The following is a 20,532-nucleotide window of genomic DNA, read 5'->3' as shown; positions in this document are numbered from 1 at the left end:
GCCTAAGACACAGGTATGTCTGTCTTCCTACTGTACAACTGAACCACAAATACATTTCACAGTTTTTTGGAACCGAGCCTTAATTCATAACATTTTAACACGAGACGAGACAAATGTTGTCAAACTGGTTTAATTGGTTGAGCTGAAACAAACTGGGGACATTTCATTGACAGCCACTGATGGGGTGTATACTGTAGATAGTTGAAGCCTTTTAGTTCCAAGCTGCTCGACATATAAACACACATTTGTGTATCAACAGTGTTGCCTTTACTTTCACATTATCCTTCTCAGATATATGGCTTTTATTTTCTCTACTTAGAAAAGTATGATTAAAAACATCAGTATATACACAGATATTTTCATATTTACAGATTTCAAATGGTGTGTTAATCAGATGCATTATTTTCTTAAAAAAAATGCTTTGACAGGAGGATGGTACGAGTGATAGGACTCCTACTTAATACGTCTTGTACATAACCCACTCAGATGGCCTTCAGTTCTTTTTTGTTTTTCAAATGTGGTAAAACAAACTTAGAAACTTTTACGCAACAAAGAGAATACAAACATTGTCCAACATTTTCTCATAGTAGGAACACAAGTCTGGAAATTTAACGAAATACTGCATTTACAGTGATGATTTCTACTGGTGAAAGATTTAAGAGTCTCAAAACTGTAATGTAATGTCCACGAAACGGAGACTAGGACGTGTTTTTCTCACTTTCTGCAGTTTTATCACCCTCCTTGGGTGTATCATGTTTACTGTCCTTTCTCTCCTCTCTCTTTTCTCGGCTTCTGCTCCTGTCCCGACGATCTCTGTCTTTGTCCCGGTCTTTGTCCCGGTCTCTGTCCCGGTCTCTGTCCCTTTCTCTGTCCCTGTCCTTGTCCCTGTCCCTGTCCTTCTCCCTGTCCCTGTCCTTCTCCCTGTCCTTCTCCCTGTCCTTGTCCCTGTCCTTGTCCTTGTCCCTGTCCCTGTCCCTATCCCTGTCTCTGTCCCTGCCCCGGTCTTTTCCACGGTCGCGGTCTCGGTCACGGTCTCTGCTTCTGGATCTGTCCCGTCTCCTGTCTCGCTCTCGATCACGGTCACGCTCTCGGTCACGGTTTCTCGCTCTGTCGCGGTCATAGTCCCTCCTGTCAGAATCTCTGTCCCTGGTCCTGTCCCTTTCCCTGTCTCTCTCCCTGTCTCTCCTCTTGTCTGTCTCTTGATCCCTGTGTCGCTCTCCCTCTGTCTCCCTGTGCCTCTCACCCTCCCTCCCTCTGCTGCGGTCTCTTTCTCGGCTTCGCTCTCCATCCCGGTCCCTCTCTCTGCCTCTGTCCCACTCTCGCTCTCGGCTCCACCGCTTTCCCTGCCCCCTGTCCCACGAGGGCCTGCCGACGTGGGGGATCTCCCGCTCTCTTTCCCTCCTGCGATCCTCGGACATCTCCCTCTGTCTCTCTTCAGACAGTTGTGAGGGACCAGGGGCAGTTTCTCTGTGCACTCCTTCGAAGCGACTGAAGCGATCTCCACTGCGAGGTTCTGAGTCCTCTTGGGTGGTGCTGCTCCTCCTCCTTATTTCAGGAGAGTGGCGGCGCCAGTGGTCGTCCCTGTGCAGGTCTGGACTGTGGGCTCCTATGCGACTCGGAGGACCTAATGGAGCCTCCGGGGGAGTTGGCAGTAGTGGCCCACTGTGGCGAACAGGTCTAGCCTCGTCTGAGAGCCTATCAAAACGGTACCGCTCTGATCCACCAAAGGGCTGAGAAGGATGGGGTCTGTTCTCTGGAGGTGGAGGACCTCTGAGCTCGTCAAAAGATCCTCGGTGTGGTGGTGAGGAGTGTGGTCTGGAGCTTCCATACTGGTTATGATGATTGAAATGTCCACTCATTTCCCCACTGGGAGGTGGCCCTCTTCTATCCTCATACTGGTTAGGTGGAGGACCTCGGTATGCTGGACCTGGCAGGGGGCCCCGACTGTCTTTAAAAATATGCAGAGAGCTTGGATTCTGATCCACATTTAGCTTGAAAGAGTTAGTGTCTTTGTTATACTGTTCCACAGGCCCTCGAGGTTGGTCCACCATTGGGGGTTGGGCCCCGAAGTCACCGTACTGAGATGGTGGGGGTCCTCTAGGTCCTGGGAAATGGGACGGAGGAGGAAGCCTGTTATCAAAATGACTAGGAGGTGGACCCGTGAAAGGTGGAGGGGGACCTCTGTTTGCAGAGAAATTGAAAGGTGGCGGTGGACCTGTGAATCTTGGAGGAGGTAAGCTGTTCTGTCCATCAAATGTAGGCGGCAGGGGGAGGCCTGGAAGGGGGCCTTGCTGTCCAATGTGTTGAGGGGGAATGGAGGGATCAAATATTTGAGGAGGAGGACCTCTCTGGGCCACTGGAGGGAATGGTGGTGGTGGTCCTCTGGGTGGCATGATATTCTGCGGAGGTGGTCCAGGAAGAGGCTGCTGCTGCTGCTGTGGCTGCTGCTGTGGCTGCTGCTGTGGCGGCTGCGTGCCTGGCCACTGGTTCTGATAGGGAGGGTATGCAGCTGGAGGCGGGCCATACTGCTGAGTGCTGTCACCTTGCATGGGAGGAGGGGGACGCACGGGGGGAGGAACATGGATGGGCAGCGGGGGCCCCTGCATAGGAGGGGGCCCTGAAATCGGAGGAAGTCCTTGCATGGGTGGTGGAACAGACATTGGTGGAGGCCTCATCACCACGTTTTGCCCTTGCATCAGATGGGGTGGGGGGAAGTTCGACGGTGGGGGAATGTCAGCTGGAGGTCTGTACTCGCTGTCGAAGCCCGGCACTGACATGTGATGGGACTGAGTCTCAACCATTGTTGTGTTCTGGGTGAGAACTGGGATTGTCGAAGTTACTGTGGACATGTTTTCAGGCTCCTTGTAATAGCTTGTGGTTGGTGTGTCCTGGCTATTCTCCTCATACTCTTCGCCAGCCTTTAAAACACTGGCAGCGTTTGGCCAAATACTGTACTTGTCCATCTCCGTTTCAGTCTTGACAGGTTCAGCTTCCTCAGTTGTCCCTTCTTTCTCATCCATGTAGTTGACGTCCATATCAGGTTCCACTTCCTCTCCTAATAAAGGAATTGACACCTCCATCTTGTCTGACTCCATGAAGGGCAGCGTCTCATCGTTCACTTCTTCTTGATGCGGTGATGTCTCTACACCTTGTGAGGACTCTTGGAGTTCAGGAGCACTGGGCAGCTGTGGCTCCGAAGGAAGTGTAGAATCTGCCAACAAGGATGTCTCTTCTATGTCTTCGGGTTCATCAGACGGTTTCCTGCCGGTTGAAGCCTGGCGAGGATCCCTGCTTTGTCGGGGATCTCTTTTCTGGTTGATCAGGGGAGGAACCGATGAGGACTTTACTAGTTCCTCTACCTTTTTGCCAAGCTGCAGTAGCTGACTATTGGCCAAGAGGGATTTGGTCGGCTGAGTTATGAGTGTGTCTGGCAGTGTCAGTGAGGCAGCAGGTGTCCCTGCGGATGGCGTTTGCTGATCTCCCTGTGTCTGATCCCCAATCTGTTTAAGGCTCTCCAGGATGGTTTGTGGATCAGTTATACATTCACTTGCAGCCTTAGCTTGACCTGGGACTAAAGTGACCTCTTCAAAAATGGAGTCATCCTCTGGGTCATATGCCACATCATCAGCATCACTCACATCCACCTCAGGCTGCTTGGACACTTCAGGTTTGCTTACTATTTCAACAGTCTTCTTAGGCAAACTGTAGCCCCTACCTGGGTCATACTCTTCTTCTGGGTCATACGGTCGGTCATCTTCATCCTCCTCTACCGCTTGCTCTTTAGAAATCTGTGCAAACTGCTGCACAATGGGGTCTAGCATTGTAGATGGGGGGACGGAGAGTTCTCCACCCTGATCAGATGGAGAGTTAGAAACTTCTGAGTCATGCTTTTTCTTCCCAAAGAGAGTGTTGAGGATGGTCTGAAGAGGAGTGGCAGTCGCTGCAGAGGAAGCTACAGAGCTGGAAGAGGATGGGGAGTCCTTGCCAGTGGTAGTGGATGTAGCTGGAGCTTTGACAGAGGACAAGAAGGAAAGGACTGAGGAAGCTGCCGCAGCGCTGCTTGAAGTTTCAGAGGAACTGGAAGGAGGTGATCCAGGAGGAGTTGTGCTGAAGGGGATTTCTAGACTCTGCCGTGAGCTTCTTTCTGCTCTGACCGAGGAAGAAAGCTTTGGAAGGCTGGTGTCGTCAGCGTCTTTGGTTTGAGTCTTGGACCGTTTCTCCTCACTTTCCAACAGAACACCAGCGCGCTTCCTGTCCTTCTGGCAGATCAACAGCCCCAGGAGGAGGTTCGGACGGGCTGGTTCAAGGCCTGCAAGATGGACAACACAAGAAATCTTCTTGAAAATACAGATACAATTTCACAAAAACTGCTACAACAAAAGGTGTGATTGAAGTGCGAGTATTTCTGACTCATGCAACAAAAACACATAGAAACCAGGTAAAATGAGAGCTTCTAAATATTTCCTACATCACATACAGAAAGAACACGTAGCACATTAGGTTTTATTAAACAGAAAACCAAAGTTCTTACAACTCCAAAGACCCTACTTGTATACAACAAATAACAATGGTAGTAAGTGTGTTTACACTTTAGCGATAAGTCAGCAGCTGTTAGACCTGTCTGTGAATTGAATTCATTTTTTTTCCCAAATTCTAAAAGTAAAAAACATGCTGACATTAGTAAATGAGCACCAGCTGCAGAGAAACATTTGTTGACAGTAGGTCTGTGCTGGTTACTGAAGTGATTTGTAGATATAACCACAATACAACACAATTCATCCTCTGGCTGCTCCCATAAATTGACTGCAACAGCCACTGGAACAGATGGTAAATTATAATACTGTTCAGGTTGATCCAGAGTCAGGTACATAAATGAATTCCTATTGAAATTTGATTTGGGATCATTACCAGCCTGTTCAAATGAACAAATGGCAAATTCCGAGATGTGTAATTTCATTTTTCTGAAGTCTCTCAATCAATTAAAAAGGAAAACCCTACAGCATCTAATGTGATGAGGCTACTGATGTTTGAGCCCCTCTGAGAGACAACGTTTTGCTTACTACAGCTGTAACTGCCATGTGGTGCTGTCGAGAGTGTCGTACTATCTGGCTGCAAAGTTCAGATCAAGCGTTGATTCTTCATTTTGGAGGACACTTAAAAAACACTGGTTTATTCCAGCAGTGCAGCTTGTTACCACATGAACAGCAGCATCGTATTTGCATGTGACTGAACTCATAGCAATTTACTGATTACACATGTATTTGATTTGATTTATATCGAGCCAAGTCTTAAGAAACAACAGGCTGAGACTGGACTCAAATGACACCAACCTGCGATGCAAACTTCCTTTATTGCATATGTGTGTGATACAAAGTCAGATACACAGCAGCTGTTTATATGCACAGAGGTGTTTTCCAGCGGAGACTCAACAAAGAGTGTGAGTGCCCCCTACAGTACAAACCTGTGAATCAAACAAGCTCTCATTTCAACCAGAGTCGAAAACAAAGATGACACTAAATATACTCACCACATGTTACGAAGACAAAGAAACAACACAAATGAACATTTAAACAAATACAGCCACATACAGAGGTATATCTGTGTGTCCCTGTAACTGCTTACCTGGCCCATCAAACGGTAATAGTTTGGTGGGTAAAGGATCCTTTGAGCCCAATGGGATGAGATAGAGGTCTTTGATGCGCCGGTTGTTGTTAGCCACCACACCAAATCGTTTTCTGCTGCTAAAATAAGAGAAGAGAGAAACATACGCCACCTCCTCTTCCTCTGTTGCTGGGTGGAAACGGATCAGACACAGCTCCTGTGAGCACAGGTTTAAAAGAAAGAAGAAAAAAAACAGTATGTGAGTAACGTAAAGTCTTAAAAACTAAAATACTGAACACTTTTCTACAAGCCAACCTTTGCACAAACAAACCTTGGAGAGTGAGGTTTTCAGCTTCCCAACATAGTCCCACACCGTGTTTGGAGATATTCGTCCTCCAATGTGAATGGTGTCTGGCAAATCCTGCACAAAGTTGACAAAACTGTGAATAGTGCTTTTGCTTTTAGTGTATGCCCGAGAGTTTTGTATTCATGAATGAATAATGTCTGATATGATGAATGCAGACATAACTAACCTCCTTCAGGTGTTCAAAGGATCCAGAGACCAGGTAAGCCTTGGTCACAAACTTAGCCACTGACTGCATGTTGATAAATCCTTTCCAAATCTTCTCTTGGCCATGGAGGAAAATAGCTGTCTCGCCCTCGGGAGGAGGCTCAGATGTACTGTAAAACCAAAACCATGTTCCTTTTAGAGAAAGGTCAAAGGCCAGATCTCAAGTCTGTGCACATTATCATTTACAGGACCTTTCCCCATCTTACTCTACTGTAGCATCACTAATCATATTTAAAAATAGAATTTCACATACATATTCACAATTTTATCACAGTATACAAAATATCTTGCCAATACATAAATATTAAGCACCTTATTTTAGCTGACTTAGAGACAGCCACTGAAGATGGTGACGCCGGAGGCATCGGCAGTGGCGCCTTGGGTCCAACCTCCACTGGAGCGCTAACCGGAGCAGGGACTGGTTCTGCTGAGTTGTTTGTGGGCTTTTCCGGAGCACTGTAGGTGACAGTCACACCAGAGCTGTGCCTGGCCATGCGTGGGTCTCTGCGAGTGATGCTGACAGAGGAAACAGTGGGGGCAACAGGTGCAGGGGCCTGGGCTGGAGGTACCAGTATACTGTGGTCTTCCTGGTACAGCTGCTGCTGTGATTCAGGGACATCTACATTGGACTGGTACGATGGAGGGACCAGGTGCTGGTAGGCTGTGGGGACCTGTGGCTGGCCCACAGAAGAGACATCCTCTGGCCTGGACGAATGCTGGTCTTGTCTCAGCGGTTTAGTTTCAGGCTTCTTGCTCAGTTTGGGTTTCTTAGCTGATGGCTCATCTTCTGATCTCTGACCTAGAGGGCAGGATAAAAAAAACAGTTATGTTTTATATTTAAAAAAAGATGTTTAATTCACTGATGAACATGTCCACCTGTCACTTACCTGTGCATATTTTACAGTTGAGGTCAAACAGATGAGTCCTGTGTTCTGAAGTGGTGTCTTTGAGCATGCTACTGAAAACGTCCGGCATGCTGCTGCCACTGCTCCCGTCAGCAGAGGACTGAGCTGGAGCTGAAGGAGTGGGGCCATACTCGTCCTGGTCCTGAGGACACAGAAAAGAGGAGCTTGGTCAAATATTAGATGAAGTGAAACAGATGATAACTATTAACATAACACCTGTAATTCTTGATTACTATGCTGTTCATTATTGTATTTTGTACAAGGTAGATGCAGGTAGGTTTAGTGCCAACCGGTGATTCAGACAGATAAAGCTTCAGAAAGAGAGAAAGGAGCTGAGTTGAAGAATGAAACCAACCTGTGGTATGTATTATGTAGATTCGCATGCAAAGGAGAAAAGACAAGTGTTAAAGCAAGAGAAGAACAGTGCGCCGCCACTTACTGCAGCAGAAGCCATGCGAGTTGAAGAGGTGGCAGAGATACATACATCTGCATCGGATGTTGGTGGAGCGTCCTCCATATCCATGCTATGAGAGCTAGAGTCATGCCTGTTGCCCTGTCTGGACTGCCCTGAATGGGCTCTTGAGCTAGGAGACTGTACCTACAGGAGACAACCACACAACATGTTCCAATTTTATTCACTCAGACTTTTTTAGTCCCCAAATGGCCAACATGGAGCTCTTTGAACCTCATGACTCCACGTGTTGCTGAATTGTGCCTGGTATTTAATTTAAGGAAGTAAAGTTTACCTCAGGAAAGTCAGGCTTCCTCCATTCAGATATTTCTTTGGAAAGCAACTCTTCAGCACTCAGTCTCACCAATCTGAAGGGACTCACGTCACCACCCACCACCCTGTAGAACAGACCCTGAGACAAACAAACCAGAGTTCCTTAACATGTCAACATGATGGAAAACAAGTAAAATCTGAAAAACTGCAGACATCTCCTCCGCATACACAAAACTCTAAAAACAACACTGAAATGTACACTTTTATGTGAATATACACCCCATGCATGTGTATGTTGACTCACTTTGTTTTTAGGATCTTTCAGGTTGAACATGAGGGACCTGTATTTGTTCTTGTACTTGCTGTCAGTGCTATGACAGAGGTTGAACATTTCCTTCTCAATGGCAACTGACAGCCTTGCCACCTCAACCTCAGTCATTTTCAGATCGTCACTGTCGCTCACCCTGGTGATAAGGAAAACAACAAAAAATGGTGCTTGAATGTGTTTAGCCAAGGATTTGTAGTATTTCAGAAGTATTTCAGGAACAGCAAAGGTATCCTAAACAGTGGTGGGACACTCACCTCTTGTACAGGATGTCTGTGAGCGAGCGGCGGATGTTCTTTCTCATCTGGTTGTTGGGTGGAGGCCGCATGTGGGACACAGGAGGCCCTGAAGCAGCTGAATGTGAGAATCTGGAGGACGACGAGCGGCTGGAAGGAGCTGAAGACACTGGAGATGACGGGACTTTAGAGGATGAAGAGGACTGACTGTGGGATAGAGAGTCCTTTTGTTGCGGCTGCTTTTTAGGAATGGTGAAGTTAGACTTGGTGACTCTCAGGGCTCCTGTGACGTGGATGGGCCCTTGAGGGAAGGGAGACGGGGCGTGGGCGGGTGGTGCGCCTGGTTTCTTGGACTTCGCTGAAGTTTTACTTGGGGGTGTTGCATGTTTCTTGGAGGACTTTGAGCTGGTAGCTTGAAGGGAAGGCTTCTTACCCTTCGGGGAAACCTTGGCTGCTTTAGTAGACAGGGACTTCTTGTTTCCTTTGACTGGTGTTGCAGACGCTGGGGAAGGTTTCTCTGGAGCCGGAGCCAGTTCCTTGTCTTTCTGTTCCTTCTCACTCTGTTTTTCTTCTTTGGGAGGAGCTGAAAATTAAGAACAAGATCCCACGTTTTAAAATATGCCATAATTCACGATATCAGCAGATACGATGTAGCGTGCCAGTAGTTTACCAACACCGAAGAGAATCACTTTGCATGTATAATTCAGAAACTACAACTGCTATGACTCAAAAAGCTTCAGATTATTTTCAGGTGGCAATCATCAGTTTTACATCAGATAAAACTCAAATCACAAAACTTGAAACAATAACATTTATAACCAAACCCTGCCTCAGCAAAACTAACTGACAGTCACATAGTAAGTTGCATGTGCACACACTGGGCAATCAGCATTCTGAAATAAACACCAAGTTGACAAATGAGCACATGAATAGTCCCTCTTTATTTTGTAGCAGTAACAGCAGATACTCTGTGCTGTTTATGCAGGTCCATTTGAGGGGGAAAAAAAAAAAAAAGCTTTCTTCCCAAAAATCATTTGATGGCCATGAACTTCAAGAAGTGTACTTGAGTGCCGCCTCAGAAGCCAGCTTCAGTTCTCGGTTCTCGTGGATCCATACAGGAAAGAGGAAACTACTGCACTGGAGTCTCGTGAAAACTCTTACTGTAAAGATTCTATCAGAAGTTACCGAGAAAGGACGACAAGGTCCTCACTTGAATGTGAGACGGGCAGCATCAACCGCTAAACTGTAGTTTTCCCCTCCGGCGTCACTGTCTACTAAAGCAGAAAGGGTCTATAACACGACTCGCACAGACTGAATCAGAATAAAAAAAAAATCAAAATATAATTTGGAAATAATTAAGCTGATGATCAACAACTCACCCTAAAACTATAAATCTAAAATTGTATCACAAGCTCAGCTACAACCACTTCCACCAGCTGATAAAGGGATGAACTCCGACCCCAAAAGCAAGTCTTGTTAATGGTCCAGTATATGAAGGACACATTTAACCATCAATAATTTCACATAAAATATATCATGGAAAGTAATAGGTCAACCAGTTTGAACCATCACTAATATAGCAATATATTCACTACTTGTCAATGCTATAATTCTTCATCTGTTGTGTCCCAGATGTCCATGTTAAAGCTGCAATGGTTTAGGCATTAAACGCCACTCTCACACACAAAGCTCTATACACACTAAAATCTGTAAACCACAATGAGTTTGTCCAGAGCATCAGTAGCCAAAGCAACCACAGTCAACCATTTCCTGAGGATCAGAGGTTGTCACATCAATCACATCAGCAGTCACCAAAATATGGGCTAAGAATGAGGAAACCAGAGGGCCATCATTTCCTCAACCACAATCACTGGTCATACTGCCTCCTGACCTGACAGCATACATATACATTAGCAATCAGCTTCCTTACACTGCCTTCAGTGAGCCCTTATAAAGAGAGGCGAAAGAAACTGGAAATGTCCACATTTCATTGCAATAAACGTCCCCACCAATATATATCAAATCTCATCAGGTGCAAACTGTGTGTGAAAAACACTGTTGATGGGTCTGCGTCTTCTGAATCTGTGTGCTCGGCCTGGGTCTTCAGGGTCCTTTTTCCTGCTGTGGCCTTCCTGAACTACACTGCATTATCTCCAGGTGGTCTGGTCTGTCACTGCATCGTGGATATACAGGCCTGGCAGAGGATCTTTCTTTTTCAGCTGTTCACCATCTGGGGGCTCTTGAGGGCCACGTCTCCGTAGTGTGTGCGGGTTAATCAGTCGTACATGCTTGTTTGAGCTCAACTGGTCAGGATATCCTACAGCAAGCCAACACTGCTCACATAATCAATTGAGGCATCCAAAAATCTGTTATATCACCTTTTATTTTAAAGCCAGTTTCGCACGAGAAGGGATGCATCATATTCAATATGAATCAAAAACTTTGAAAAAAGTCAGTTACCCACAAAATTATGGGTATGAAAAAAACACAAGGTCGTGCTTAACCGCTGATATTATCAGCTCAATATGAGCTACGTTAGCCTCGTTGGTCCACATTAACATTGGGGGAATTCTTAATCACCTACCTGCTGGAGAAAGGGAAGGACCTTTGGGTTTTTTTGGGACCAACAGCTGAGGTGATGAACCAGGAAGTGGAGAGACTTGTACGGGCAAGTAAAGCAGGTAATTTGAATTCACGGTCCAAACATAGAAACACACACACAAGCATCAATCCATTCATCACATCCATACACAAGGCATCAGTCTGCTGAGAGCTCAGATTATTTCCCTGCTTTTATCTCTACCACATGCAGCTTTTCATCTACAGTCCTGCCTTTAACTATGAGGTGTTCAAAAGGCAACAATGTAGTACTGCACTTCCAAAAAGTTGAGGGACTCACAGGAATCCTACTAAAGCAGCAGAGGCCATGGTCAGGGTCAAGATCCAAAAAGGCTGGATCCTACAAATTCCCACAATACATACCTGGTAAATGCCCATATCTTTCAAACTAATGCTTCTAGTTGGTAACGCAGGCTATTTAACATCTCCCAGCCAAAGCTGAGATGACCCTGATGACATGATTTTGATGTGTGAGATATATCAAGCACCCCTTTCAAAAATAAAATGAGTTTTGGATTATTGAATACTTACCCAAAGCTACGAATGACACTTACCTTTTCCACAGCTGCCAACATTTCATTGAGTAACAAAACCTTTACATTGATTAAACTCACAAAACCTTGGCAAAGCAGTCGAAAGTCTAGTGTACAGATGAGTTCATGTTCTCCCCCAAATGTACGGATTTCATTTCTAAATTATGTTAGCACGACAGGAACCACATTTATGATGGAAAAACAACAATGTGGTTTCACCAACAGCTCAAGACCTTCAAAGAGATACATACACTTTTTGTTTAACACTGTTGGTGATATGGGTGTAGTCTTTTCTGGTGTTACTGCAATGTAATTATGGTCGCTGGACCAGGATGCAGTGGCCGGCGGGGGTGGGTGTTCCTCAGCATGCTCATCTTCGTCATCCTCGTCTGGATCAGGACTGCTGTCTTCCTCACTGTCTGACTCCTCCCGGGCCTTCTTCTGCGTCTTCTTCCCCCCAGCGGCACTCCTCTGGGTGGACGGAAGAAAAACACATTCAGGTCTTTTAGTATCAGCACTCCGTGAGAATTACAGTCAAAACACAGAAATGTTTGGATTGAGCTATGCTGGCTTCTAAAAACTGTCAAGCTCCAGGGTTTTGTCGGTAAACTAAATCACTAACTCCTACAGTCCTTGCACTGCCTGCTCTCTGTGTTGTCCTTTCTAATCACTGAGCACAGTGTGCTTGGTACAACTAATGGCAGCTAAATTAAAGGCTCCAGGCCCCGGACTGGCAGCCTCTTACACTGCTCTGCATGTAGCATCTGAACTTCCGTAAAGCTGGACATGTTTCTATGAAATATATACACCGTGTACTAAATTATTCTTGGCTGGTACATTTTACTGGTCTGGGCTGGTGAGTCAAAAAGTTAACTTCAGACACCGTCTACAGGACCGTGCATTATAAAGCACAGTCAACACTGTCAGTCTGTCTTCACTTAGTAGTTTTTTTTTTAAGTTTAAACCCTATGAAGACTGTTTCACTGACCATTCATGCCTCTCCATATGATGAAAGATCTCAATTCATTTAGGATAAAATGTTTCTTCTGTGCACATCCTTGTTTACTTACTCCCCCAGCCCTTCAAAGTTCAAGTTCACAGTCCGCTAGAGTTTTCAGAGTAATGAGACAACCAGATTTTTTTAGTCCAGCTATAAATGCACACTGAAGAAGATAGGTTTACAACAAATCGCCAATAATGTCTGAATGAAATAAACAAAGATTACAGTATTTAGACTAGGACTACTGACTCATAGGCAATCTCCACTGGAAGCAAAAATAAAAGATACACAACCTGAGTAGAAACTGTAACGGCTGGAATACTGTGCAGGTGTCATACATGTCACTATATACTGTTTATATTTTCAAGCCTATAGTTAGGAGTCTTTACCCACTGTAGATTAAAATGCATAATGACAGTCTATAACCAAACTGTTATGCAGCTTTAGTAGTAAAAGTCACTCAAAAGACATTTCTGGAGAAATTATTCACTTGCAAAAGCCGTGGCACTGACAATCCTCCCTTCATCACATCGTCATCACATTCACTATCAGTAGCCTTACTGGACTAAACAGACTGTTTTTTGTCATTGATATAATAAATTAGCTTGCAAAGCTCAGTAATTCTCCACACTTTTAAATACTCGTAGGTTTAATCTGCGTGCAGTGCTTTTGTCCACATCATGATCCAGTGGGAATGATGACTCCATTCTTCCAGTGAGCTGACTGGTCAACAGCTGAGCCATTTACTAAATTCTGATCCAAAGCCCTGAAATGTGAAATGAATGGCCTTCCAGTGTGGTTAACAATGGAGCATGGGTTACTTGGATTTCATGGGTTAAATGTGAGTCAGTTTGGTTTTACAAAACAAGCCAAATTTAGGTTGCTAAGCTACTAAATTTGCTTCTCCAGACACTTACAAACAGCTTTTCTTTTTTTTTTTAAAGAGTAGGAGCGTTTACTCTACTCCAAACCATTTTAATGTGGTCAAAAGTTGACTTCTTGTGACATTATTAAAATGCAGAGAGGGAGCCACAGCAAGGAAACCTGACACTGCCAATACCAATCTTTAAATGGGATTTTTAAATAAGCCCAAATATGACTGTAATATCACTTGCACAAGTTCATTTTAGGTAATTACTCTTGCACACAAATGCTAATGCTAACTAACAATGAAACAAAATTCTCATCCAAGTCACACAGGTGCATCTATTTGTGCATGTACAGAGGGTTTCAAAAGACTGAGACCACTTTGCCATTCACTTGAATGAATGACAAAGTGGTCTCAGTCTTTCGTGCCACACTGTTTATATAAAAAACCTGTAAATTATTATATGATAAGATTCAATGATTCAAGTCACCCAGAGGCAGGATAGCACAGAACTCATCTTCATGAGTCACACCACACTGAAGTATTTGATGTGAATAGTGCTAAGCCTCACCAATAACAAACCAAACACTGAGGAAACAATAAAAAGCACTTCAGGAAATTACTTCTCAAATGTGGCCAAGACACGAGTTCACAAGTCTAGTATCTACAGGACTACAAGACAGACTGTCAGGCAGTCACACACAACATCTAAGAAAGAGATTTCTGCTTTAAGGACAGGGAAAGGACATCATCTCAGGTGGTCCAAGTTACCTTTGATGTAGACTTGATTTTCTGAGGCTTGGCCTTGTCCTTCTGCTTGGGCTCTTTGACATCAGTGATGGACTTCATGGCGGCAGCCGCGTGTCTCAGGATGCAGTCATTTCCACAGTACACAGAGTCTGGTTGGGCGTTGTTCTCACAGCCAGGCCCGATACATTTAGGAAGGGAAGACTCCTCCTCCGCCGTCTGTCCGGTCTTCTCCTCTGGCCCCTCTGCTGATGGTGTTGTTTTCACCTCCACGTTTGATGCCACTTTCTGCTCTGTGTCTGCTACTGCTTTCTGCTCTGCTGTGGGTGCTGCCCTCTTCTCCGCCACTGGTGTCGCCTTCTGGTCTGCTTTTGGTTCGGCTGTCTGCTGTATTGCCTGCTCCAGTTCAGTACACAATAAAATAAACAGCTAATGACGAGTAATGTCATTTTGCATTGGGTTGTCACAATACCAGAATTCTGAATTTAATGCTCATTTTATTGATAGCAACAGTGAGTTGTGAAAATGTGTACACCATTTTTAAGTGATGTTTTCAGTTTTGTGTTAAGCTGCTGTGTGCTAAGACCATGCCTTCAACCATGTGTTTGCTTACACAGAAATGTTTGTGATTATGTCAACAACAGAGCAGATCTGGAGCTGGTGGCCTCTGCTTTTTTGGGTCCTAATCTGCATTCTCACAAAATAAGAACCCCACCCATGCAGACTCAAAACACAGTAACGGTTGGAGTAATGGGGCAATGTACTCTAATCACAAGCTGGAGGGGGTAAATTAATACAGATCACATTTCACCCACACATTTAAGCCCTCTGACAGTGGTGAAATGGAAGTCAACTTGGTTCAAGTATGAACTGTTTATAGCATAAAATATGGAATTAAATCGTTCGCCATGGCATCACAGTAATTTAAAATAAAATTTTGGTAATCAGCATAACACTTGACATTCACAATGAAGTACTGTATGACAGAACAACATGTCCACCAACTCAGACAACAATTTAATGACACCAGTATTTAGCGTGCCTATGTTGAGATCAGTTGCAAGGACCTACCGGCTGAAAGATCTTTATCTTCTTTTTCCCAGTTGGATTAGTAGCTTTCTCTATCCTGCCTTTGATGCCCAGGTCCTCTGCTGCCTTCTCTTCAGTTCCAGGGAACGAAGGTGTTGCCACAGCCTGGACACCTGCCAGACTGGTGTCTGCTCCACTCGTGTTAGCTTTCACAGCAGAAGCTGGAGGTGCAGCTTTGGACTTCCCGACCTCTGTACTTGCAGACAGGGCAGATGTGGCAGGCCTGACCACCTGGTTTTTCTTCGCAGTGCAGTTGGGGCAGATGTAGTCCTCCCCATTTCTCTCCATCAGGCGCCCACGGGCCTCAGTGATGCCCACACAGTCGCCATGGAACCACTCCTCGCAGCGGTCACAGCAGATCATGAACCTGGTGAGCACAAGAAGTTTGTAGTACCACTGTGCCAAAGCATAATCCTCAACACAAACTTACCTCTCTCACAACTTCAGATTTAAGAATAAAAGAGAAAAACTAAATTGAAGCAGTGTTTGTAAACAGTGGTTGTAGCAACTAGCTGACAAAAAGGAGAAATTACACTTAAGATCTCTCATGCTTACACATTATCATCAACAACTTTTAAGTGGTCATTATTAAAAATACCTAACTACATTAGCAAAAAAATTAAAAAATACCTTTTGTTGTGTCTCTGGCGACAGATGCAGTAAAGCGCATTGGGATCATAGCCTCCATCGTCAGACTCAATGGAAGATGAAGACGAAGATGTCGAAGAGTCATTCTCATCATCATTTTCCTCTTGCGCCTGGGGCTTGCGAATCTTGTTGGCAGCTTGGGTCGCTTTAGGCTTCGTGTCCCTCTTGACAGGAGTGGTGCCCTTGCTGGCAGGAGGAGGGGCTTTAACAGGGGTAGTGTTCTTATTGGCTGCCCTCTTTTTATTGACGTAAGTTCTCAATGGTCCACGTTTTACCACCATTCCTGCAGACTTGCCTGTGCTGTCCTCGTCAGTCTCTTTCTCCATTTCCGCCTTGTCATTTTTATCTCCTTGTTCGTCTTTCTCTTCAGCAACCTCTTTCTTCTCAGAGACCAGCTCTAGCTGGGGCTGTGCTGTATTGGTACTCCCTACATCTTCTGGACCAGGATCACTCATGTCATCTTTTTTCTCCTCACTATTTTCCTGTAACTGGTCTTTTTTGGTATCATCTCCGATGTCCTCCTCATTCTCAGAGCTGCCTTCATCATTGACCGACGCACCACCACCTCCTCTGGTCTGCCTGCCACTTCTGGTTTTCCGTTGAGTCTGCTTCCTCGCACCACTTCTCGTCCTCCTCTCTGGGGACTCCACCTTGTCCTCTACAGCCTTAGTGTCTGCATTACCATCAAAGCTGGCCTCTGAGGCAGTCTCTGCATCAGTCGGTGTTTGGGAAGGAGGATCTCCGCTTTCCACACTGGGAGGGGCGCTCTTTCTTGACCCTCTTTTGGCAGTCAAGAGGAATTCCTCCAGTTTGTCCGTACGCTTCGACTGCCTACCACTACGGCGTACAGGACCGCGGTTTTCAGAGCTGTTGGTTGCTGCCTCCACTGGCATTTCTCTCTTTGCGACAGTGGACCGACGGAAACCCCAAGTCTTCTTTACCTCACTGTTGGCCTTGGAAGATTTATCTGGCTCCTCTAGTGTCTCTTTAGCCACATTCTCGCTTTCAGTTTGAAACAGTTCCTTCTGCTCGCTATGCCCTTCTGCAACACCTGCAGAAAGACAATCAAAGACAACTGTGAGCAAACCATCATAGCATGCAATCACCACACCAACACTGTCAAGAAACTACTGATTGCTTTGTGATCAAGCATATATATATAGATATCTATATCTATATAGATAGATAATAAAACAAATTATAAAATGATTGCTTGACTTGGATCTTTCCCGTACTTACTCATTTTCACCTAAATTTAGAAATCACTGAAAGACTATGGAATCTGACACCACTATTGTCCCCAGCATTACCACAACATTCCCACACCTTACTCATGAAGGAAAAGAAGCTCATCCAAGGTACCTTGAGAGCAGCTTTCCATACGGTCCTGGCTCTGCTCTGGCTCAGGAGCTAGAGAGAGCTCAGGGCTCGCATTCTCCTCCATAGATGATGGAGTCAATCACTACTTTGAAACTGAATGTCTACAGTTAAGAGAAGAGCACAAGACACCAGCTATGAATCACTCTTTTCAGTACACAATATGACAAATACTGAGGGCTGCCATGTTTTTATTCATTAGCCAGTGCTGGGATTGCTCCATGTGCTTCTATTACATTCTCGCTCCAAAACCGTGTTTCAAATATAGCACTAAAAGTTTATTTGCACTCTACAGTACTAGTTTAACAATTTTTTTTTTGTAGCAGCCCCATTGAGGGTATGCAGTGAAGTCACTTTTTCACACAACACCAAACACCATCACTGAGTAACTCAACAACTGTGTTTTAGCAGATATGAATAGAGAGAAGCAACACTGAGGAACACAAACAACTATCTTGAAAATGTGAAAGGCCATCAGTGCTGTCCACAACAGCACGTACAATGTCCTCTCCAGTCTGTGAAGTTAGAAATTTCAGCTTTATTACATTTCTGAATGAAAATGTAATAAAGCTGTGTAAATGGTCTTTAAACATTGGACACTCCCTAAGAGAGCGTCACATCATCTTGCTTCCCTTCAGCTTATCTTCTTGTAAAACCTGCCCCTGGATTTTGTTCTCTCTGAATGTGGGTAGTAGACTGCACAACAGCACTTTGTTATTGTAGCAGTAGTTTCCATGCAGAAGCATGATGGCATGATGGTAGCATGATTCTCACTCAGAGAACCTGTGTGTATAGTCACATCATGTGCATACCCTCTGTTGTCTAATGTTGCAATTTTGAGTTGTATAATATTGAAAAGAAAAAAAACACAGCTGCAAAATAATGTATACAGAATTTTCATAACATAAGGAAGGATTAACTCCATTACTACCATGGTTAACAATCAAGCAATGTCAGGCATTCACATGTCTAAATGCAAAACTACTGGGGCCTAACACAATTCAGAAATTGTTCACATTGCTCATGATTGGTGAGTCTTTCTTACTCTTACTGCACATGAGAATTAACTTTATTTAGGGCTCCAGGGCCAAACTCGCTATTCTTTCATTCAAGAGCACATTATGAAAATTGCCCATGTCAGTACCTGCAGTTCAGCAGTGATGGAAAGAAGAGAGCTTCTTCAAACTAAACAAACTCTTTGCAGCAGTAATCATCAGTCTTGGTAAAGGTTAAAAGATCTGCCAGAAAGAGGAAAGTCCAAGTTAAGAACAAAGTACACCATGCTTCACGGAAAGACTAAGATGCAACAGTATAGATTTGGTTAAGATAATCATAATATATATTTTATTTTAAATGTTATTTTATGTTTTATTTTATGCTTGATTTGTAAAGGTGTTTACTAATTGGGACATTGACCAATTCCCCAAGAACTCAATTAAAGTGTGAACATTACATAAAATTAAAAAAAATACATAAGTGAATTTTAACTCAATGACTTTGAAATGCTATTAGTAATATAATTAGTTATATTAAGCGCAACTGGATAAAAGAAACAGATATGGCGTTCTACTGTGCAAAGCTTTTTTTTTTTTTTAACAATTTAAGGTAAGTTATCTAATACGTGTAATCATGTGTATACAATTATGTCCATAACAATCATATATGATTTTATAATCTATTGAATCGATGTATTGATAAGCCTTGCACACTGCACCGTCAACACTGGGGGGGGGGAGAATCCACCCTAAGACTGAAGGTGATTAACCAAGATTCCTCGTATGGTGTACCAGTGGTCACGACACCATGCCACGTGAACGGGAGCAAAACTGCTGCCAAGATTGGATAGGAGGGGCCGGAGACGAAAATCGCATTCAATACTAACGTGTGTTAACACATTTAACCGAAGCGATATAATAAAGTTTCTGACATGTACGGACCCAGCGGTATAGCATGTTAACAGTGGCTCTGTGTTTCTTACAGACGTATTGAGATTTAATGGTTGACGCTCGACGCCGAGAGAGAGACGCTACACACGGCCGTGGGGTGCATGATAAAACTATTAATTCCTCATCACAACCACGAGTCAATATCAAATGTATATTGTCAAAAGTAACCATCACAAGCCAGACTGTATTAGAAGGATGGAACAATAAATTACGACAACAGACTATTCACCCCGCACATACACCATCGCCAATGATGGCCGCAAAGCCTTCACTCACCAAACAACTAGCTTATCTACTGTTAGCTAACATAGACCACACGCATAAATTGTGCTGAGTTATTCGCCTGAGCACATTTAACAACTCTTTGTATAACGTTAAGCACACATTTCTGCTCTTCCTCGTTTATCCTTTCCTTTCAAAACGAGGCACCGAGCGTTGCAAAACGTGCTCGCGATATAAGCCGCCACGAGCATGGGCATGCTAACGGCACGGTATACCTGTAGCTATTAGCCTTTTAAATAATCACAGACAATAAAACGAGAACAACTCGAAACACAACCATAAGAGAAGTTCAGTCAGTTGCAAGAACCACATATACCTAACCAATATCTAACTAACCAATGTGATTAGTTAGAGTCACAAGGAACAGAGTAGTTTGTACACAGGCTAAGGCTAAAGCTAACTTCAGACGCATCATGTTCGACCTCGCCTCGGATACCTGGAGCAGGGCACTCCGAGCAGGAGGACAAAAACAGAGACACGAATAAATCCCACAAAAAACACCGTGATACCTCTAAAATATTAAACTGTTGCTTTCTACCCACCTACACGCTAGAAATACCGATGATATGACCTCGCTTTTTCTCCAGTCAGTCCTCCATTTTCCATTCCCGCTGGAGCTAACTGACTGCAGCAGATGGCTGACGGTTTACAGAACACGCTCAGCGCTTCTACAGCGCCCCCACTGCCCGGGAGGAAAACTGAGCGGGCGCAGGAAACAATGTTTGGTTTGTTTGGCTCAGTATTGGCTCAAAGGGCGAGACATATCGCATCAGGTTTATAAAAACGTTTTTCATTTAAAATCAAGCTACAGAGACACTTTAGATATATACATATCACGATTTACAAATTGAAAAGAGAGCTTCTTCATACATTTAGCTTACTTCTTTTTTTTTTTTTTTTTGCCTTTTTAATACTTTTCATTATACTGTGGGTGGGGTGACTATTTTAAAAATGTGTCTGCCAGATAAGCTTTCACTCTTATGAGTAAGAGCTTGCAGTTGTAGGCAAAATATAGAATTCTTGACTTTTATTTGTGAAATGTTCTGACATTTGATACAGAA

The 20,532-nt window shown here is 44.2% G+C and overlaps 1 protein-coding gene across 4 annotated transcripts; it reads right to left on the bottom strand.

Annotated features, from left to right (window-relative positions):
- Nucleotides 1-114: 114 nt before the first annotated feature.
- On the bottom strand, nucleotides 115-20,102 carry LOC121178762 (death-inducer obliterator 1-like). 4 transcript variants are annotated; one of them, XM_041033081.1, is made up of 17 exons: nucleotides 20,014-20,097; nucleotides 18,388-18,481; nucleotides 17,229-17,347; nucleotides 15,849-16,917; nucleotides 15,201-15,585; nucleotides 14,154-14,525; nucleotides 11,766-11,985; nucleotides 8,384-8,945; nucleotides 8,106-8,265; nucleotides 7,824-7,940; nucleotides 7,517-7,675; nucleotides 7,060-7,219; nucleotides 6,485-6,971; nucleotides 6,135-6,282; nucleotides 5,933-6,022; nucleotides 5,623-5,818; nucleotides 115-4,309 (listed from the first exon to the last, which is right to left on the bottom strand). In XM_041033081.1, the coding sequence occupies exons 3-17, from the start codon at nucleotides 17,308-17,310 to the stop codon at nucleotides 699-701; spliced, it is 7,818 nt and encodes a 2,605-aa protein (XP_040889015.1). In that variant the 5' UTR covers nucleotides 17,311-17,347; nucleotides 18,388-18,481; nucleotides 20,014-20,097; the 3' UTR covers nucleotides 115-698. The 4 variants fall into 4 exon arrangements, with proteins under 4 accessions (XP_040889015.1, XP_040889016.1, XP_040889018.1 ...); XM_041033082.1 differs by having other exon boundaries at nucleotides 7,562-7,675; XM_041033084.1 differs by lacking the exon at nucleotides 17,229-17,347.
- Between the last annotated feature and the right edge of the window lie 430 nt (nucleotides 20,103-20,532).

The sequence above is a fragment of the Toxotes jaculatrix genome, chromosome 3 (genome assembly GCF_017976425.1).
Source record: "Toxotes jaculatrix isolate fToxJac2 chromosome 3, fToxJac2.pri, whole genome shotgun sequence".
Taxonomy (NCBI): domain Eukaryota; kingdom Metazoa; phylum Chordata; class Actinopteri; family Toxotidae; genus Toxotes; species Toxotes jaculatrix.
Note: the sequence above shows the minus strand (reverse complement) of the source record. Positions and strands in the feature narration are given on the sequence as shown.